The sequence below is a fragment of the Mobula hypostoma genome, chromosome 24 (assembly GCF_963921235.1).
Source record: "Mobula hypostoma chromosome 24, sMobHyp1.1, whole genome shotgun sequence".
Classification (NCBI taxonomy): domain Eukaryota; kingdom Metazoa; phylum Chordata; class Chondrichthyes; order Myliobatiformes; family Myliobatidae; genus Mobula; species Mobula hypostoma.
Window position 1 is genome coordinate 1,073,692 of NC_086120.1, and position 21,015 is coordinate 1,094,706.

General features: G+C 42.1%; 1 protein-coding gene across 1 annotated transcript in view; it reads left to right on the top strand.

Moving 5' to 3' along the window:
• Window positions 1-21,015, top strand: part of LOC134337238 (very low-density lipoprotein receptor-like) — a 90,570-nt gene that overhangs the window by 50,819 nt on the left and 18,736 nt on the right. Inside the window, exons 8-10 of the mRNA XM_063032084.1 lie at window positions 2,713-2,854; window positions 6,210-6,344; window positions 19,952-20,404. Coding sequence (XP_062888154.1) covers window positions 2,713-2,854; window positions 6,210-6,344; window positions 19,952-20,404 — 730 coding nt within the window. The remainder of the gene's footprint in view (window positions 1-2,712; window positions 2,855-6,209; window positions 6,345-19,951; window positions 20,405-21,015) is intronic.

Below are 21,015 nucleotides of genomic sequence, written 5' to 3' on the forward strand. Positions count from 1 at the left end.
CGAGGAGAGCAATGGGTTAACTGGAGAGAACTCGAAGTCGGACACTTAAGGGCTGGGCTGGTGCATCCGTGAGGCTGGATCAGTGGACCCGTTCTTCCCCTGGGAAAAGAAACATTAAGCACAACCACTTTCCTCCCACACAGGCCACAGGACCATTGGTGGTAGATAACCACCTTCCCACATACTCTCCATTTCTTGCTGCAGAGTGATGGCTGACAGCTGAGGAAGGGCAGCAGCTGGTTTGCACAGGCACCACCATTAATAGCTGGGATAAGATTTAAAATGCTTGTTTATTCTGAAATTACCACTATTAAACAGCTCATTGATAAAGTCTTTCCATTAAAGTGTAAAAACCAAGTATTTAAAAAAAAAAAAAATCAGATTCCTTTGGTTATCATCATTAGCCTCTGTTTATCTCTTAACTGATAAAAACAAGAGCTTGACAGCCAGTTAGCCCCCAGACATATTCTTTGAAATTTGCAAATTACTCCCACTAACCCCTTTAACTTAAACATCACAAGGCAGCTTTTTGAAGGAACTTGTTGCACAAGACAGGCCCTTCAGCCCATGATGTTGTACTGACTTTTTAACCTACTCCAAGATCAATTTAACCCTGCTCTCCCCTCCATTTACCTATCATTCATGTGCCTATCTAAGAATTTTTCAAATGCTCCTAATGTATCTGCTTATACTATCTCTCCTGGCAGAGCATTTCATGCATCACCACTCTCTGTGTTTAAAATATTCTTACCTCTGACATCCCTTGTATGCTGTCCTCCAATCACCTTAATATTATGGCCTCGTGTATTATGCATTTCCAAGTCTTTGGCTATCCACTCAATCTATGCTTATTATCTTGTACAGCTCTATCAAGTTGCCTTTCATCCTCTTTATGTCCAAAGAGAAAAGTCGTAGCTCTGCATCTCTCCTCATAAGACATATTCTCTAACTTGCAGGTTCAGTTGGTGGTGAGGAAGGTTAGCATTCATTTCGGGAGACGAGACTGAAAAAGCAAGGATATAATGCTGAGGCTTTATAAGGCACTTGTGAGGTCTCACTTGGTGTATTGTGACATGAGGAAATCTACAGATGTTGGAAATTCAAGCAACATACATAAAAAAAAAAATGCTGGTGAATGCAGCAGGTCAGGCAGCATCTATAGGAAGAGGTACAGTCGATGTTTCGGGCGAGACCCTTCGTCAGGATGTGCTGCTGTATTGTGCGCAGTTTTGTGCCCCTTGTCTAAGAAAGGATGTGCTGTCATTGCAGAGAATTTAGAGGAGGTAAATGAGAATAATTCTGGGAATGAAAGGGTTATCGTATGAAGAGTGTTTGATGACTCTGGACCTGTACTAGCTGGAATTTAGAAGAATGAAGGGCAATCTCATTGAAATCTAGTGAATGTTGAAAGGCTTAGATAGAGTGGATGTGGAGAGAGTGTTTCCTATAGTGAGGGCGTCTAGGACCTGAGGACATAGCCGCAGAATAGAGGGACATCCATTTAGAACACAGATGAGGAGGAATTTCTTTAGCTAGAGGGAGGTGAATCTGGAATTCGTTGCTGCAGATGACTGTGGAGGCCAGGTCATTGGGTGTGTTTAAGGTGGAGGTTGATAGGTTCTTGACTAGTCAGAGCATGAAAGTTTACGGGGAGAAGGTGGGAGATTGGGGCTGAGAGGGAAATCAGCCATGATTAAACGGTAAAGCAGACTGAGTTTGATTTAACCACTGACCTAATTCTGCATCTGTGTCTTACGGTCTTATCCTCTGTGTGAGAGAGAGAGAGAGAGAGAGAGAGAGAGAGAGAGAGTGTGTGTGTGTGTGTGTATATATAACAAAACAGTTCTTCCAGTGCCCCCTTTAAACCTCTTATGCCTGGTTTATACTTCTGCATCAACGCGTCGCCACAAAGCCGTTGCGGATCCCTATGCGAGAGCTTGCGTTGCTGCGATGCGCACCTCTCCCAAAATGTAACCGCGTGTCACGGCAACGCAGAACGCAACAACTGTGAATGGTCTGCTTGGTAGCATCGCATGTCATCCTACGCTGCAATAGCTTCCCATTTGGGCGAGTGAAGGGCAGGGAAGGAACTCTGGCTGCAATGCTTTCCATAAAGCTCTACAGACCTCTGAAATTATGGAGGACACATTTCACATGAAAAAAAACACTGGCGTCTTGTTTACTCGGAGACTACCACGACCATGAAACCTTGCCGAGCGATGCAGACGCACCAACGCACAAATATAAATGCTGACAATGCGCGTAGGTTATGGTGTCCATAACGCAGAAGTATAAACCAGGCTTTACTCTTTAAGCCTGTGCCCTCTGGTTAAGATGTCTCACATTTTGAAAATAAATAAAAACATTTGATGGATGGATGGATTTGTTTTAGCAATACAACCTTGTAAGGTTCTTGGAATTCCTTAGAACGTGCACTTGCTTAAAATTCAGGGATATAGACGTAACTGATACAGATAGTTGTATTTCTTCAGCCTGACAATGTAGTTTGACTTTTTTGTCATTTTTACAAGCAGAAGATTTAGCTTGGACCAGGATCAAATGGGGCACCAAAATTTTCAATGGGGTTTAATTTTTATGAATTATATATGTGGTAGATGAGTAGGGCTAAAAATTACAATTGATGTTCCTAATTTATTTTAAATACTGTAAATGAATGAATTACTTCTAACATGACAAGAGTTTCTTTTTCAGAACCGTATCTACTGGTCTGATGAGGAAAGCAGGGCTCTTTACAGTGCTGAGAAGTTTACGGGAGCTAATGTGACAATGCTGGCACAAAATCTCACACAGCCACGGGACTTAGTCATCTTTCACAAACTGATGCAGCCGACTGGTATGAAATCACCACTTACTGCTTCAGTTTTTCTCCTGCTGTGGCACACGAAGTAAAATGGTCTGCTTTAGTAAAATATAATATGTGTACGTATGTGTGTGTGTGTGGGTTGGTGCGTGGCAAAGTGGTTAAGGTGTTCATCTAGTGATCTGAAGGTCGCTAGTTTGAGCCTTGGCTGAGGCAGCGTGTGTATCCTTGAGCAAGGCACTTAACCACACATTGCTCTGCGACAACATCAGTGCCAAGCAGTATGGGTCCTAATGCCCTTCCCTTGGACAACATCGGTGGCGTGGAGAGGGGAGACTTGTAGCATGGGCTTCCATACAACCTTGCCCAGGCCTGCACCCTGGAAACCTTCCAAGGCGCAAATCCATAATCTCATGAGACTAATGGATGCCTAAAAGAAAAAGAAGAGTGTGTGTGTCTCTGTGTGTGTGTGTGTGTGTCTCTGTGAGTGTGTGTGTCTCTGTGAGTGTGTGTGTCTCTGTGAGTGTGTGTCTGTGTGTGGTGTGTCTGTGTGTGTGTGTGTGTCTCTGTGTGTGTCTGGTGTGTGTGTGTGTGTGTCTGGTGTGTGTTTGTGTGTGTGTGTATATATGTATGTATACATATATATCCTTGTGGCTGTTGCACCACAATATGAATGTGTTATTTCCTGGTTTTGGGGTTTTCCTTCCTGTTTTTTCTCTGAGATGCAAGTACGTTTACTGCCCAGTGCCAGCTTCTCTCACCTTTATGGCAAATATTGAATCCCAGAGCCGATTAACTAAAAATACTGGAACGGAAAAAGCTGAGGTTTTAATGAATGATCTTGAGTGTGACCTAACCTTTCAGATATATCCTAGCCTAAATCGTATTGCGTAAATCTACCCTTTTAGATATATCCTAGCCTAAATCGTATCATGCGTTAATTTACTCTTTCAGATATATCCTAGCCTAAATTGTATCCAGATTTTTTTCTACTACGTAGACCCATCTGTAAATTTTTTCTTTAAATGTATTTGAACATGGCATCATAGTTTACTACAACGCTTTCCTGTTCCCACTTAGGATGCAATTTTAGTCAGAATGAAATAACCTGACAACTGATCTAAAAGTAAGATGCAAGATACAAACTGTTGTGAAACAAAATCCAGAATCTTTACAGAAACTTAACTGGGTCTTTGATGAGTTGTGTGATTAATTTCCAAAGTTGACATTGCCCACTTTATTTGCACTTACCAATCTAGACCAGGGTTGTATGTTTGCTCATTAGTATTAAGGCAGGCATATTGGATCTCTTTCTCCAATGATCTGATAAGATAGTGATAATTTCTATCAGACAACTCTATAAGCTGTCAACTTTAATTTTTTTTTGTTCACAGATAATTTGTATGTGACACTTAATCGCCATGTACTGTACAGTCTTAATGTAGTTTTGAGTTGACAAAGTAGGCTCCAAGGTGTGAGGTCAGTACTGGTAAAAGGTGCAAAAAGTAAACACACTTCTCCATTGCTCAGAGCTACAGAATTTCTACCTCTTGGCAAATTTTCATATCAAAATATACTTTATTGGATATTCTCAAAATAGTTTTGTGTATTTGTTATTTCTCAACTTGGCAACAAATATCTTTTTTGCTCATGGTAGCAAATTCAAAAGCAAAAATAAGATGAGGAGCCTGGAAAATAACTGATGTTTATTTTCTCCTCAAACTCTTCACATGACATGGAGTATGTACTGACCTTTGCAATTATTGTCCAGATATTGGTGTATCTTTTGTTGGTTATTGATTACAATATGATGTCCAGAACACCACATCTGGAGTTACCAGTCTAAAGTCCTGCTGGAGGATATAGTCCTTTCAATAGCTTCCAACTCCATTTCTCTAATTTTCTTAAGGTATCTCATGATTGATTTTCCTTGAATGTTTTGGTTGTGTTCTATTCCAAACAACAGAAAATATATAACTATCATAATTTGCCAGTGTGACTTGAAATCCTGTTCCCTTAACCACTGCTGATAGTACAGTAATTGTCCCTAGGTCATTATCCTAGAGACTTGGGAATTTTTGGATTCTCTCTGGGACTTGCATAACACTTCCGGCAGCAGAGAGGTGAGGAACTTTTCTAGCCCATTTCAAAGTGCTCCCTTCACTTTATACTTATGACTGTGAGGCTAGGCACAACGCCAGTGCCATAAGTTTAATAACAACAGCACTATCATTAGCTGAATCAGAGGAGGTGACAAATCATTTGTATAGGAGGGAAGTGGTGCCACAACAACAATCTCTCACTCAATGTCAGCAAGACCAAGGAGCTGATTACTGACTTCAGGAGGAAATCAGAGGTGGAGAGGGCCAGCAACTTTTAATTCTTCAGTGCTATTATTTCAGAGGACCTGTCCTGGGCCAAGCACTGAAGTGCCATTACAAAGAAAGCACGGCAGTGCCTCTACTTCCTTGGAAGTTTACGAAGATTCGTCTAGTCATCTAAAACTTTGACAAACTTCTATAGATCTGTGGTGGAGAGTATTTGGCTGCATCACTTGGAACGGAAACCCCAATGTCCTTGAATGAAACATACTACAAAAAGTAGTGGATATGGCCCAATCCATCACTGGTAAATCCCTCACCCCCACTGGGCGCATCTACATGGAGCACTGTTGCAGGAAAGAAACACCTATCATCAGGGACCCCCACCATCCAAGCCATGCTCTCTCCTCACTGCTGTCATCAGGAAGGTAGAGGAACCTCAGGGCTCACACCACCATGTTGAGCAGTTATTACCCCTCAACCATCAGGCTCTTGAACCAGAGGGTATAACTTCACTCAACTTCACTTGCCCCATCACTGAACTGTTCCCACAACCTATGGACTCACTTTCAAGGTCTCTTCCTCTCATGTTCTGAATATTTATCGCTTTTTTTTTTCCTTTTGTATTTGCACAGTTGTCTTTTGCACACTAGTTGGTTGCAGTCTTTCATTTATTGTGTTTCTGGGATTTATTGTGTATGCCAGCAACGCAATCTCAGATTTGTATATGGTGATACATATGTACTTTGATAATAAATTTACTTTGAACTTTGAAAAAAATGATAGTTATTGATTGTTTTTATTTATTAAATAATTGATTAGTAGAATGCACAACTCATTGTTCTGTAGAGCACAATAATATAGAGCAAAATAAATTCCTATTGTCAGGTGCTCTGAAAAGCTTTCTATACCTTTAAAAAGCCCACCACAAAAGCAGAAAATGCCAGGAACACTGAACTGGTCAAGCAGTCCCGGGTGTGAGTATCTGTACAGCAATTATAACAAAAATCTACTACGGATTCTAATGTGTATACTTACCTTCATTTCTTTCTGGTGTTCTGAAACAGGGAAGAACTGGTGTATTGAAGATCATGCAGACTGTGAGTTCCTTTGTGTGCCAGCAGCTCATATTCCTCAGCACTATGCATGCCTTTGCCCAGACAACCTGAAACCTGACGAGACTGGACATGGATGTAGAGTGGGTAAGCTAAATGAGTACTTGAACTAAGAATAATCAATTTATGGGATAGGCCCGCTTTAATATAGTTTAAAAGTCTTTGTGGGGACAGGGGACCACAGTAGGTCCAAAGATGGTGCTGAAACAATGATGCATTGAGGGGCACAGATCACGCTAGGTGAGGACCCATTGGTAGTTCGGGCAAGGTGGATGATGAGTCAAGGTAAGTGTGATAGGACACGATCCAGGATGTTACGGACCAGAGAAGGAACATGGCATTGCTGCACTGGGCACCTGCTAGTTAGGTGTATGTTTGTTTATTTTTTATCTAGAGATACCGCACAGAACAGGCCCTGTTGGCCCAACGTAGTGCCCAGCGACCTTAGCCTGGTCACAGGACAATTTACAACAATCAATTAACCTACTTACTGGTACATCTTTGGAATGTGGGAGGAAACCAGAACTACAGAGGAAATCCACAAAGGAAAGACATAAAAACTTCCTACAGACAGCTTCAGAATTGAAGTTAGAACTCCTATTTCCTGACCTATCATAGAACATAGAAACAGAGAAACATAGAAAATAGGTGCAGGAGTAGGCCATTCGGCCCTTCGAGCCTGCACCGCCATTTATTATGATCATGGCTGATCATCCAACTCAGAACCCCGCCCCAGCCTTCCCTCCATACCCCCTGACCCCTGTAGCCACAAGGGCCATATCTAACTCCCTCTTAAACATAGCCAATGAACTGGCCTCAACAGTTTCCTGTGGCAGAGAATTCCACAGATTCACCACTCTCTGTGTGAAGAAGTTTTTCCTAATCTCGGTCCTAAAAGGCTTCCCCTCTATCCTCAAACTGTGACCCCTCATTCTGGACTTCCCCAACATCGGGAACAATCTTCCTGCATCTAGCCTGTCCAATCCCTTTAGGATCTTATACGTTTCAATCAGATCCCCCCTCAATCTTCTAAATTCTAATGAGTACATGGCAAAGATGTCTTTCCTCAGATTAGGGGACCAAAACTGCACACAATACTCCAGGTGTGGTCTCACCAAGGCCTTGTACAACTGCAGTAGTACCTCCCTGCTCCTGTACTCGAATCCTCTCGCTATAAATGCCAGCATACCATTCGCCTTTTTCACCGCTTGCTGTACCTGCATGCCCACTTTCAATGACTGGTGTATAATGACACCCAACATAGGACAGTACGGCCCATAATGTTGTGCCAAAACAATTCAGTTACCAAATAGCTTACTAAACTAATGTCTTCTGCCTACACAATGTGCATTTCCATCCATTTTCCCCTCATTCATGTGTCTATCTTTGAAAGTCCTTAATGTATGTGCATTCCAGGCACCCATCACTGTTTTAAAAAAAAACACTTGCCCTTAAAAATTAGCCCCTCTCACTTTAAATGCATGCCCTCTGGTATTAGATATTTCAATATGGTGAAAAAAGGTACTATTTGTGTACTCTGTTTATGTCTCTCATAATCTTACAAACCCCTATCAGATTTCCTCTCAGCCTCTGTCACTCCAGAGAGAACAACCCAGGTTTGTTTGACTTCATCATAGGGGCACATGCTCTCTAATCCAGGCAACATTCTGGTAAACCTCTTCTGCACCTTCTTCAAAACCTCGACACCCTTCTGACCAGATTTGTACGTAGTACTCTAGATGCAGCCTAGCTAGAGTTTTATAAGGCTGCAGCGTAACTTCCTGACTTTTGAACTCAGTGTCTCGTCTAATAAAAGCAACTGTACCATGTGCCTTCTGACCACCTTTTCACACTGTGTAGCCACTTTCTGGGACCTATAAGCTTTTGGACCCCAAGATCCCTCTGCTTATCAACACTATCAAGGGTCTTGCCTTTAACAGTACACTGTCTCTTTGCATTTAACTTAACAAGGTGCAGGTTAAATTTCATCTGCTGTTTCTCTGCCCATATCTGTAACAGGTCTATATCCCACTGTATTCTTTGCCAGTGTTCTGCACAACACCACCAATCTTATTATATGCATCACAAACAGCAGAGATCCCAGTACAGATCACTTGGAACACAGTGATCAGTAATCACAGACTTCCAGCTAGAATAAGTCCCTTCGATCACTACCCACTAACGATCACTATTCACCATGGACCCCAGGCATCTTAATCTTCTGGATAAGTCTCCCATGAGGACCATGTCAACTGCCTTTCTGTTTTTTTTTTTGGCGTGTGCCTACATGTGTGCGAGTCTGTGCGTGCGTATGTCCATAATTTTCATGGCTTTTACAAGGCGCGAAGTGAGAGAGAGAGAGAGACTGTGATGTGCCACTCCCCACACAGACACAGTATTTCTCCCTTTATTTTATGAGGTTGAGTTGCGATCTCGACACTCAATCCGGCACGGATGGAAAGCATACTCGGGAGCGGACCGGACTGGTTTTGAACCTGGGAATCTCCGCTCCCGGGTCTGGCGCCGATGTCATTGTGCCATCAGCCGGCCCGTCAACTGCCTTGCTAAAATCTATGTAGACAACATCCACAGCTCTACCTTCATCAATCGCCCTCTTTACCTCGTCAAGAAGCATACATGACTTGCCCTCTGTACTCTGGGTGTGACCACTTCAAAGTTTCATCTGTGAGGCTTTCAGCCTCCCAGGTGGTCCTGAGTACATCCAGCTGCAGCTCCAGTTCCTCGACCTTGTTAGCCAGGAGCTGAAATTGGGTGCACTTCCTGCAGATGTAGTCATTGGGAAGACTGTTAAGTACCCTGCAATCCCACATCTTAGAGGAGAAACATTCCACTGCCTATACTTGTTATACCTTTGGCTCTGTCTTCCCAAGCTTAAGTTCTGCAATCAAATAAATAAGATTCAGCACCCTGAGGCTTGTTCTCGCTGAGGCCTGTTGAGCCAAAACCGGCCCATTCACATAATGGCTGCTGTGCTTAAACCAAACTTGGTATTGGCCTTTGCTAAGTTACTAATAATGCAAGCTTTCTCCGCTCTGCAGACAAGTCCTGACAGTCACTGCTCCTCTTTAAAACTGGCATGTAAACTCTGCAAGGAACCATCTCCGGCACTCTCTGTGACCTCCCATTCTACAGAGATAATAGGGTCATGCTAACCACTGTGCTTGTAGGAATAGGCTAGTGTTGTGACGTTGTTTGGTTTGGCTGGATTCATGAGTATTCATATATGGTTGAATGACAATTAAACTTGAACTTTACTGTGATTGAAGTTACCGGAGAGCGACTGAAGCTGGTGATATACGAGGGGTGATTGATAAGTTCGTGGCCTAAGGTAGAAAGAGTCAATTTTAGAAAACATAGCGCATTTATTTTTCAAGATAGTCCCCTCCTACATGTACACATTTAGTCCAGCGGTCATGGAGCATGCAGATCCCTTTTTTGTAGAAGTGGTCCACAGCAGGGGTGATTGATAAGTTCTTGGCCAAGGTAGAAGGAAATGAGTTATTAAATTCAAACTTTCTGCATTATCACTCAAAGAATTGAACTGCACGTGCATGTAACAAGAGCGTCTTGGACCTCCAGGTGGTCCATAGCATGGGCGATTGATACGGTCGTGGCCTAAGGCAGAAGGAGATGAGTTATACCGCTCTTGTTACATGCACATGTAGTTCAACTCTTTGAGTGAAAATGCAGAAAGTTTGAAGTTAATAACTCATCTCCTTCTACCTTAGGCCACAAACTTATCAATCACCCCTGCTGTGGACCACGTCTGGAGGTTCTAGACGCCGACTTCTACAAAGAAGGGATTCATATGCTCCACGACCGCTGGACTAAGTGTGTAAATGTAGGAAAAATAAATGTGCCAGGTTTTCTAAATTTGACTCCTACCTTAGGCCACGAACTTATCAATAACCCCTCGTAAAAATCTTTATTAATTACAACAAGCAGGCATCATTCTGGAGACATTCTTCGTAGAGGTTCACAAACACAAAGTACATCACATTTTATATACCCTTCGGATCAATTGTAAGTATATGTGATTCAGTACAGTTTCAACAGTTAGAATGACATAAGTCATTGAAGAGGCAGAGGATGAGACAGTTGGTGCACAAGCAGAGACAGTTTACAGGGAGCTTGTGAGGAAGGATAGGTAGATGATAGAGCAAAGATGCACTCAGCCTGATGGTTTGAGATGTGACTATTTTAATGCAAGGAGTATCATAAACAAGGTGGATGAACTTAGAGCATGGATCAATACATGGAACTATGATGTTGTGGCCATTATAGGAACTTGGATGTCTGGGCCAGGAATGGCTGCTGTGTGTGCCAGGCTTTAGATTTTTCTTTTCTTTCTTTCTTACTTACTTACTTACTTATTTAAATTTTATTTTTATTTGGATAAGGAATTCACAATTATCATGTACTTTTTTCACACATATAACCTTTTCCATTTTTTTATATGTATAAAACTACAATTATTTATACATGCTTAAGTACACATTGAGATGATATAAAAGGAAAATAAACATTTAAATAGACAATTACGTACTGTGGTAAATCTAACCTATTAGGCTAAGTAATGAAATTAGTTGTTAAGAAAAATGGTAATAATAGTTTCCATACAACCCTTCTGGACCATTTCCACTGGTCCAAAATGTTGCATACAAGCCTATATACCAACCATTGTTAGGTGTTTATATCCCAATTTGTTCGTGCTTGTTCCTGCCCGCAGACATAATTATCCAATCCCTATGTACTTATTTACTTAATTTTTTCATTTTTTTTTATCCCTTTCCCAAATCTTTCCCTTTACTTGTGTTAATTCTCTATTTTCCAAAAAAAACAAACATTTAGACTAGGGGTGCTTACGTTAGCAATATTACTGTGTTGATGAGAAGAGTAATATAAATCATTAGGAGAGTCATCTAAAGTCTGCTCGCATTGGGGTTATATATTCAATCCATTTATTCCAGATTTGATAAAATGTTTCTTTTTGAGTTCTCAGGGAGTAAGTCAACTTTTCCATTTTAAATATTTCCAAGATAATTTCGTACCAATCTTCTAATGTAGGTGGTATTGGATTTAGCCATTTTCTAGTGATTGATTTCTTACTTGCCGCTAAGAGGGCCTGCAGCAACTTTATATCTTCCTTCTGTTCAAGGAACAATACATGCCCCAAATAGAGCGTCTCAAAGTTCAGAGGTATCTGGGACTTAAGTACCTTAACTAATGTTCTATGAATACCTTCCCAAAATAGACTTAATTTAGGGCAATCCCAGAAAATATGAAAATGATTTGCCTCCTTGGAGCCGCACCTTCTCCAACACATCACATTTGTATCTTTATATTTTTCCTGATATGGGGTCTTGAAGTATCTTATAATGTTTTTCCAACAATGTTCTCTCCAAGTCAAAGAATTAGTCGAGGACCATTGAAAGCTGCAGATTTTCCCCCAAGCCTCCTCTGAAAGTACCAACCCCGCTTCTTTCTCCCACTTCTCTTTAATATACAGTGTATTTACATTTTTAGCATGGGAGAGTGCATTATATAGGCGAGAAACTGATTTACTAGGTATTGAACTGCAAGCCGAATTCAGAATCTTGAAAAATTCTAATTCTACTGTTGATAGGTCTGTATATCTACAACTCTGGTTAACATAGTTTCGTATTTGAAGGTACCTAAAAAAAGTCATTATGTTCTAGGCCATGTTTGTCCTGCAGGATTTGGAAACTTGGTAATACTCTTTTATCTATAAATGAGAGGTAGGTTGTAAGACCTTTCTTTATCCATAGCTCAAATCTTTTATCTCCTCTGTTGGGAAGGAATTCGGTATCATATGCACACCATCTAAAGAGTTTTAGCATGTTATTAATTCCACATGAATTAACCACCTTCTGCCATACTTTTAATGTAAGATTTATCCAAGCATTATTAAATTTTTCCAACTGGGCCATCAATCCTTTGTCAGCTATTGAGGCCTGAAGAGGAAAACTGTCAACTAATCCAAATTCTATTTCCTTCCATCTAGCCTTATATTCCCTATTACACTAATATAACAGAGGGGTTATCTGTGAGGCATAAAAATAATTTCTCAGGCAAGGAAGAACCATACCTCCTCTTTCCTTCCCTAACTGTAAGGTGTTATATCGAATTCTAGGTTTCCTTCCTTGCCAAATGAAGCGGGAAATCCATTTGTCCCATTCCCTGAATTGATTATCATCCACCTCCACTGGTAAAGTACAGAAAAGATATAATAACCGAGGAAGAATATTCATTTTTATAGTATTTATCCTTGAATTTAAACTTAAAAAGGGGATAAGATTCCATCTATGCATATCTGCTTTTATCTCTGAGATTAATGGCCCATAATTTACCTGTGACAGTGTTGAAAGATCCTTCGGCAGGGTTATTCCTAAATATTTTAATGATTTAGCTTCCCACTTAAGATCGTATGTATCCTGCAATTTTTTGGATGGTGTATAATTTAGGGACATAACCTGCGTTTTCTTTACATTTATTTTATAACCTGATATTTTCCCAAAGTCATCCAACAGTGTAAACAATCCTATAAATGATTTTTCTGGTTCACTCAGATAGACCAAAACATCATCTGCGAATAACGCCACTTTCTGTTCAATCCCTGCCACCTTGATACCTTTTACGATTTCGCTCTGTCTTATTAGTTGGGCAAGTGGTTCAATATATAGCGCAAAAAGGAGAGGAGAAATTGGGCATCCCTGTCTAGTGCCTCTCTCTAAAATGAAGGAGTCAGAGAGGTCCCCATTTATCTTAATTCGGGCTGTTGGGCTGTCATACAGAGTCTGAATTACTTTAATAAACCTTTCTTGAAAGCCGAATCTTCCTAACACTCTGTATAGGAATGCCCAACTAACCAAATCAAAAGCTTTCTCAGCGTCCAATCCTACTACCATTGTCTCTGTCTCGTTCTTATTAACCTGTTCTAATATGTGCAGAGTTCTCCTTATGTTGTCCTGTGTTTGTCTTTGTTGAATAAATCCAGTCTGGTCTAAATGGATTAGGCCAGGTAAAAGCTTTTCCAATCTGCGCGCTAATATAGATGTAAATAGTTTGTAATCTAAATTAAGAACACTAATTGGCCGATAATTGCCACATTCTAGTTTATCTTTACCCTCTTTAGGAATAACTGAAATAATCGCTTCTCTCCAGGAAGGTGGAGTTTCTCCTCTCTGCAAGATCCAATTAAAGGTGTTAAGTAGTAATGGGGCTAACTGTGTCTTCAGGGACTTGTACCACTCTGAGGTAAACCCATCAGAACCCGGGGACTTTCCAGCCTTTAACCTAGAGATGGCCACATTCAGTTCTTTGACAGTTACTGGTTCTAATAAACTTTCATTTTGTAAATCTGTAAGTTTAGGTAGATCTAAAAAATTCAATACACTGTCTATATAGGGCTCATTGGGGGCCCGGGGTTGGGAGTACAGCTCTCGATAATGTTTCAAAACTCTCTTGAATTTTCCCTATTGTACTCTCCACAAACTTTGTCTTTGGATTCTTTATTTTATGAATTGTATTGGCTTTAGATTTTTCAAAAAGGACAGGGAGGGAGGCAGAAGTGGTGGGGGTGTGGCATTGCTAATCAGGTATAGTATCATGGCTCCAGATAAAGAGGAAGTCATGGAGAGATTGTCTACTGAATCAGTGTGGGTGGAAGTCAGAAACAGGAAGAGGGCAATAACTCTACTGGGTGTCTTTTATAGACCCACCAATAGTGACAGGGACATCAAGGAGCAGATAGGGAGGCAGATTCTGGAATGGTGCAATAATAATAGGGTTGTTGTGATGGGAGATTTTAACTTTAGTAATATTGATTGGCATCTCCCTAGAGCAAGGGATTTAGATGGTGTGGAGTTTGTTAAGTGTGTTCAGGAAGGTTTCCTGATGCAATAGGTAGATAAGCCAACTAGAGGAAAGGCTGTACTTGATCTGGTATTGGGAAATGAACCTGGTCAGGTGTCAGATCTCTTGGTGGGAGAGAACTTTGGAGGTAGTGATCACAACTCTTATCTCCTTAACTGTAGTGCTGAAGCCCTTGGGAAAACATTTAATTGGGGTAGGGGGAAATAAGATGCTATTAGGTAGGAACTTGAGAGCAGATATTCTCAGGGAAATGCACGGCACAAATGGAGCAGATGTTCAGGGAACATTAGCATGGAGCTCTGCATAGGTATGTTCCATTGAGGCAGGGAGAGGATGGCAGGGTAAAAGAACCATGGTGTACAAAGGATGTGGAAAATCTAGTTAAGAAAAGGAAAGCTTATGAAAGATTCAAGAAACTAGGTACTGAAAAGAGTTGTAGAAAATTACAAGGTTGCCAGGAAGGAGCTTAAGAATGAAATTAGGAGAGCAAGAAGGAGCCATGAGAAGGCCTTAGCAAGCAGGATTAAGGAAAACCCCAAGGCATTCTACAAGTATGTGAAGAGCAAGAGGATGAGCCCTGTGAGAATAGGACCAATCAGGAGTGATGGTGGAATCGTGCATGGAGTCAAAGGAGGTAGCGGAGGTATTTAATGAGTACTTTGCTTCAGTATTCACCAGGGAAAGTGACCTTGGCAGTTGTGGGGATGACTTATAGTGGGCTGAAGTGCTTGAGCATATAGACATTAAGAAACAGGATGTGCTGGAGCTTTTGAAAAGCATTGTTAGATAAGTTGTTGGGACCAGATGAGATGTACCCTGGGCTACTGTGGGAGGCGAGGGAGGGCGTTGCTGAGCCCCTGGCGATGATCTTTGCATCATCAATAGGGACAGGAGAAGTACCGGAGGATTGGAGGGTTGCAAATGTTGTTCCCTTGTTCAAGAAAGGGAGTAGTGATAACCCAGGAAACTATAGACCAGTGAGTCTTAACTCAGTGGTGGGCAAGTTGTTGGAGAAGATCCTGAGGGACAGGATTTATAAGCACTTGGAGAGACATAATCTGGTTAGGGATAGTCAGCATGGCGTTGTCAAGGGCAGGTCGTTCCTTACGAGCCTGATTGAATTCTTTGAGAATGTAACAAAACACATTGATCAAGGTAGAACAGTGGATGTAGTGTGTATGGATTTCAGTAAGGCATTTGATAAGGTTCCATGCAAGGCACATTCAAAGTGTAAGGAGACATGGGATCCGAGGAGACCTTGCTTTGTGGATCCAGAATTAGCTTGCCCATAGAAGGCAAAGGATGGTTGTAGATGGTTTGTATTCTGCATGTAGGTCGATGACCCGTGGTATTCCGCAGGGATCTGTTCTGGGATGCTGCCTCTTTGTGATTTTTTTATAAATGACCTGGATGATGAAATAGAAGGGTGGATTAGTAGGTTTGCTGATGACACAAAAGTTGGAGGTGTTGTGGATAGTCTGGAGGGTTTTCAGAGGTTACAGCAGGACATCGATAGGATGCAGAACTGGGCTGAGAAGTGATAGATGGAGTTCAACCCAGATAAGTGTGAAGTGATTCATTTTGGTGGGTCAAACTTGAAGACAGAATATAGTATTAATGGTAAGAGTCTTGGTGTTGTGGAGGGTCAGAGAGATCTTGGGGTCCATGTCCACAGGACACTCAAAGCTGCCTTGCGGGTTGACAGTGTTGTTAAGAATGTATGTGGTCTGTTGGCATTCATCAACCATGGGATTGAGTTCAAGAGCCGTAAGGTAATGTTACAGCTATTTCAGGCCTTGGTCAGACCCCATATGGAGTACTTCGTTCATTTCTGGTCACCTCACTACAGAAAGGATGTGGGTACTATAGAAAGAGTGCAGAGGAAATTTATGAGGATGTTGCCTGCACAGTATTGTGGGCCGAAGGGTCTGTAATGTTCTGTAGATTTCCAAAGGAAAAAAGTACTAGGCATACTCAAAGGTCTTAAGGTGGATAAGTCATCTTGACCAGATGGACTACATCCCAGAGTCCAGAGAGAGGTTGCTGAAGAGATAACTTATGCATTGGTCATGATCTTCCAAGAATCACTTGATTCTAGCATGGTCCTGGAGAACGGAGAAAATCTCATGCCATTACAGGAAAGATGCTGGCATGGAGAGTGGAATGGCTGATGTGCAGGAGGGAGCGAGCGGGGAATAAAAGGGGCCTTTTCTGGTTGGCTGCTGGTGGACTAGTGGTGGTCCTCAGGGGTCAGTTTTGGGACAGCTACTTTTCACGTTCTTTATCAATGATTTAGATAATGGGATTGATGGCTTTGTGGCCAAGTTTGCTGGTGATACAAAGATAGGTGGAGGGGTGGATAGTACTGAGGAAGCAATACAATTGCAGCAGGAATTGGAAGAATGGAGGGGAGTGGCAGATGGAATACAGTGTTGGGAACTGTATGATAATGTATTTTGGTAAAAGGATCAATAGTGCAGACTATCACCTAAATGGGGAGAAGGTTCTCACATCAGAGGTGCAGACGGATTTGGGAGTCCTTGTGCAAGGCTCCCACAAGGTTAATTTATGGATTGAGTCTGTGGTAAAGAAATCAATTGCAATGTTGGCGTTTATTTCAAGGGGAATAGAATATAAAAGCAAGGAGATAATGCTGAGCCTTTATAAAGACACTAGTCAGGCTGTACTTGGAGTATTGTCAACAGTTTTTGGTCCATATCTCAGAAGGGCTGTGTTGTCATTGGAGAGAATCCAGAGGAGGTTCACAAGGATGATTCTGGGAATGAAGGAGTTAACGTATGAGGAGAGTTTGGCAGCTTTGGGCCTGTACTCACTGGAATTTAGAAGAATGTTGGGGGGTGGGCGAATCTCATTGAAACCTACCAGATGTTGAAAGAACTCGATAAGGTGGATGTGGAGAGGATGTTTCCTATGGTGGGGGTATCCAGAACTAGAGGGCACAGCCTCAAAATTGAGGGGTGACTTTTTAGAACAGAGGTAAGTAGCAATTTTTTTAGCCAGAGAGTAGTGAATCTGTGGAATACTCTGCCACAGACTCCGGTGGAGGCCAGGTCCTTGCGTATATTTAAGGTGGAAGTTGATTGTTTCCTGAACAGGCAGGGCATTAAATGATATGGTGAGAAGACAGGTGTATGGGGTTGAGTGGGATCTGGGATCAGCCAAAATGGAATGGTGGAGCAGACACAATGGGCCGAATAGCCTAATCCTGCTCCTATGTCTTATGGACTTGATTCTTCGTTCTACCTTTGAGGTTGGCCAAAAGGTGAGTCGTACAGTTTAACTTGAGTCCCGTGTTTCAACTGGTTGCCTTGCTAGATCTGGACATAAACACAAGGCTTTTCCAAAATGCCAAATTCTTCATGAACTGTGGGCATCTGGTATGCAGAACAGAGACACTCACATTTCCATCATTTTAACCTGGATTTTCCATGGCCAGTGTGGAATTCAAGTCCCCCCTCCTCCCCCCCCATGTCAATTCCAAAGCAAATAAGTAAATAGACAAAACCTTAAAATACAGATAAGAGAAAACTTGTACTTTTCATCCTTCTGAAGCTTAACCGATATACAGAAAAATACTTGGAGGAAACATTTAGTACACAATAACCCATTCCAAAGAACAAAAGAAAAGAAAAGATGGATGAATGTGGCCCCCTCCCTCGCACACATGTACTCTCACTCTCACACACTCTTGCTCACACACTCACATTTCTCAGAGACTGCCTCTTAAAATAAATCCTGTAAATTCATTTCACATCCTCTTGGATTAATTCAAACACCCCTCAATACAGATTTAATAAACTCATGGTAAACTTTACAATCACTCATGCAGTCTCTTCCCCATTTGTCCCACTTCACACATATTTTCAACTCAAGCCATTCATATTTTAGTTACTTTCTCTCAAAGCTTAAACGTTTCTTCCACCTTCCAGAATCTTAGACCTTAAGCCTTTGAAACAAAGAATGCTGGAAGTTATAGTTCATGGACAAGCAAACAAAACTATCTCCACATCAACCAAAATTCCAATGTCTTCTGAGCTTTCTCAAATTCAAATCTCTGATCTGTAGAATTCTGATTATATGACCTGTAATCAAGTCTATTCCGACTAGTTCCCAATCTTGTTATGGATACTGAAGGTCCTGTGTCCAACAAGTCACATTGCTGCCCCCTCTTTTTTTTTTTTTAAAGCTCTTGTGTACATCCGTGGATGACCACTACTGGCAATGGGGGCAGCTGATATCTTCCCTGACTTGGATGCTGTTTCTACTAGTTCTATAATCTGCTCAGTGTGGGTAGAGAAGATTCTGCTGTGCTTTCTGTCTGTCACACCATCTAACAACATTGCTTTTGACTATGGCCTGAGAGGTCATAGCTGTAGCAAACCATCTCCTTTACCCTTCTATGTCTGTTCTGGCAGTCCTGTGCTAGGTGCTGCAGTTGCTGGCACACAAAGCAAGTCCTCGGTATCCTTGCAGCAGCTCTATCTACTGCAGCCACATTACGGCCTCTCTTCAATCTCTTTCGGTCTATTTCCCCAGCCCCTGAGACTATTGTGGAGTAGGTGGATCCCACAGTTACCCTAAGTCCAAAACCTCTTGATCTCTTGAGCATTTTCAGGAATACTGAATCATGCCTCCCTGGATTGCCCACCCCTGAGTATTCCCATAGTATTCTAACTGTTCCTTCAATCTGTCCTGCTCTACATGTACACTGTGTCATTATTTTCTGTGTTCATCCTTTCCTTCTGTAGCTCTAATGTTTGTACACATGTGATTCCGGGCACTTTGTTCTTTCTTACAAATATACATGACATAGAATGACTGCTGCTTTGTCTCCCTTCCTCTTTGATTGGATGTTCCAGTTGTCCATCTTTGTCCATTTTTTGTTCAACCTTCTCAAATGTATGGAGAATGCAGTTATCTCCTCTTCCTAATTGAGTCCGTGATGTGACTGTATCCCTTTTAAGTAGATAGTTAAGTATCTCTGCACTATTGCCTGTTACACACAGTCATACACACACAAACGAGTATTTACCCATCTTCTATCAGTACCTCCCACACCACCCAAGTGTTCGCAGTAGGCACACTACACTTAATCCATTGCCCAGTAAACAAGTAATACTCGCCCTCTGGCATCCCAAACGCTCAGTAACCACCTTTCACAATTGGTGGCCCTGTCTTGACAAGCTACCAAGCGCTGTCACTGGTAGCTGGTCCCAGAAAAGAGAAGTAGAAACAGACAGACAGATGCATTTCAATTCTCCGCCGTGGTTGTTGACCTAAATAGATCTAAGTGTGGGTGCTAATCTTAAAAAAAAAACAACAACTCACCCCCTGAGGCTGCTGAAGTCACTATAAGCGTATCCCAGACAAGCCCCAATTTACAATAGAAACTGGGAACTAATTGCAAACTTCCTGAACTTATTTATGCTTGCCATAGCACTGAAGACTGGTTCTTGTTTGAATTAATATCTTATACTTACATAACTTCAAAATCCTCCCTAACATTGATTTCCAGACACTGAGTATTGGTCCATTTCTTCAATGTCAGAGCTTGTGTGTGCTCCTGTCTTCAGGAGTTGGTATATGCTGGATTCCAGCTTGCCTTTTCATCTTTACATTACTAATGGTGGTTTCAATGACCTTGTTAAATCACATGCAAAGATTTATGACCTTGAGCCTGTGAGTTGGATGGCTGTTCTGGCCCCATTACTGCCTTTCCAAGGATTAACGAAGGGATTTTCTGCATCCATTTCTAGAGGTGAATTGGAGTCCATCCCAGGAGGAGGGAGCGGATTCCGGTGTGTCCCAGGAGGAGGGAGCGGATTCCGGTGTGTCCCAGGAGGAGGGAGCGGATTCCGGCGTGTCCCAGGAGGAGGGAGCGGATTCCGGCGTGTCCCAGGAGGAGGGAGCGGATTCCGGCATGACCCAGGAGGAGGGAGCGGATTCCGGCGTGTCCCAGGAGGAGGGAGCGGATTCCAGCATGACCCAGGAGGAGGGAGCAGATTCCAGCATGACCCAGGAGGAGGGAGCGGATTCCGGCGTGACCCAGGAGGAGGGAGTGGATTCCGGCGTGTCCCAGGAGGAGGGAGTGGATTCCGGCGTGTCCCAGGAGGAGGGAGTGGATTCCGGCGTGTCCCAGGAGGAGAAATCCAATGGAGCTGATCTGAGCAATTTTGATGCAGTATCTGTTGGGATTATTGCAGCGATAGGCAAGTTTTTATTTTTATTGCTTGTCTTGAAATGACATGTTAAAGGAAGAAAGGTGAAGTTATGAGGAATCGTGTAGTGCCACGTACAGATTGAACTGTGTTAGAATAAGACGGTATGGAAACAGCTCATCCATGCTGACCAAGACATTAATCTCTTTGTCTGATTGGACCATATCCTTTCAAACCTTTCCTATCCATCTACCTGTCAAGCTGTGTTTTAAACATTGTAATTGTACCCTCCTCTGGCAGTTCATTTCATATACTCACCATGTTGTGTGTGATGAAGTTGTCCCTTGGGTCCTTCATACATCTTTCCACTCTCACCTTAAATCTATGTCCTCTAGCTTTAGTCTCCTCTATCCTGCGAAAGTGAGTGTGACCATCCATCTTATCTATGCCCTTCACAATTTTATATACCTTTCAGCCTTCTATGCTCCAAGAAGAACAGTCCCAGCTTGTTCAGTCTCTTGTAATTTAAGTCCTGCAGTCCTGATAGCATCCATATGAATCTTCCAGCTAATGACATCCTCCTACAACTGGGAGTCAGGAACTGTACATATTACTTACTGTGGTCTCACTAACAATGTTCACTGTTGAACATGACGTCACAG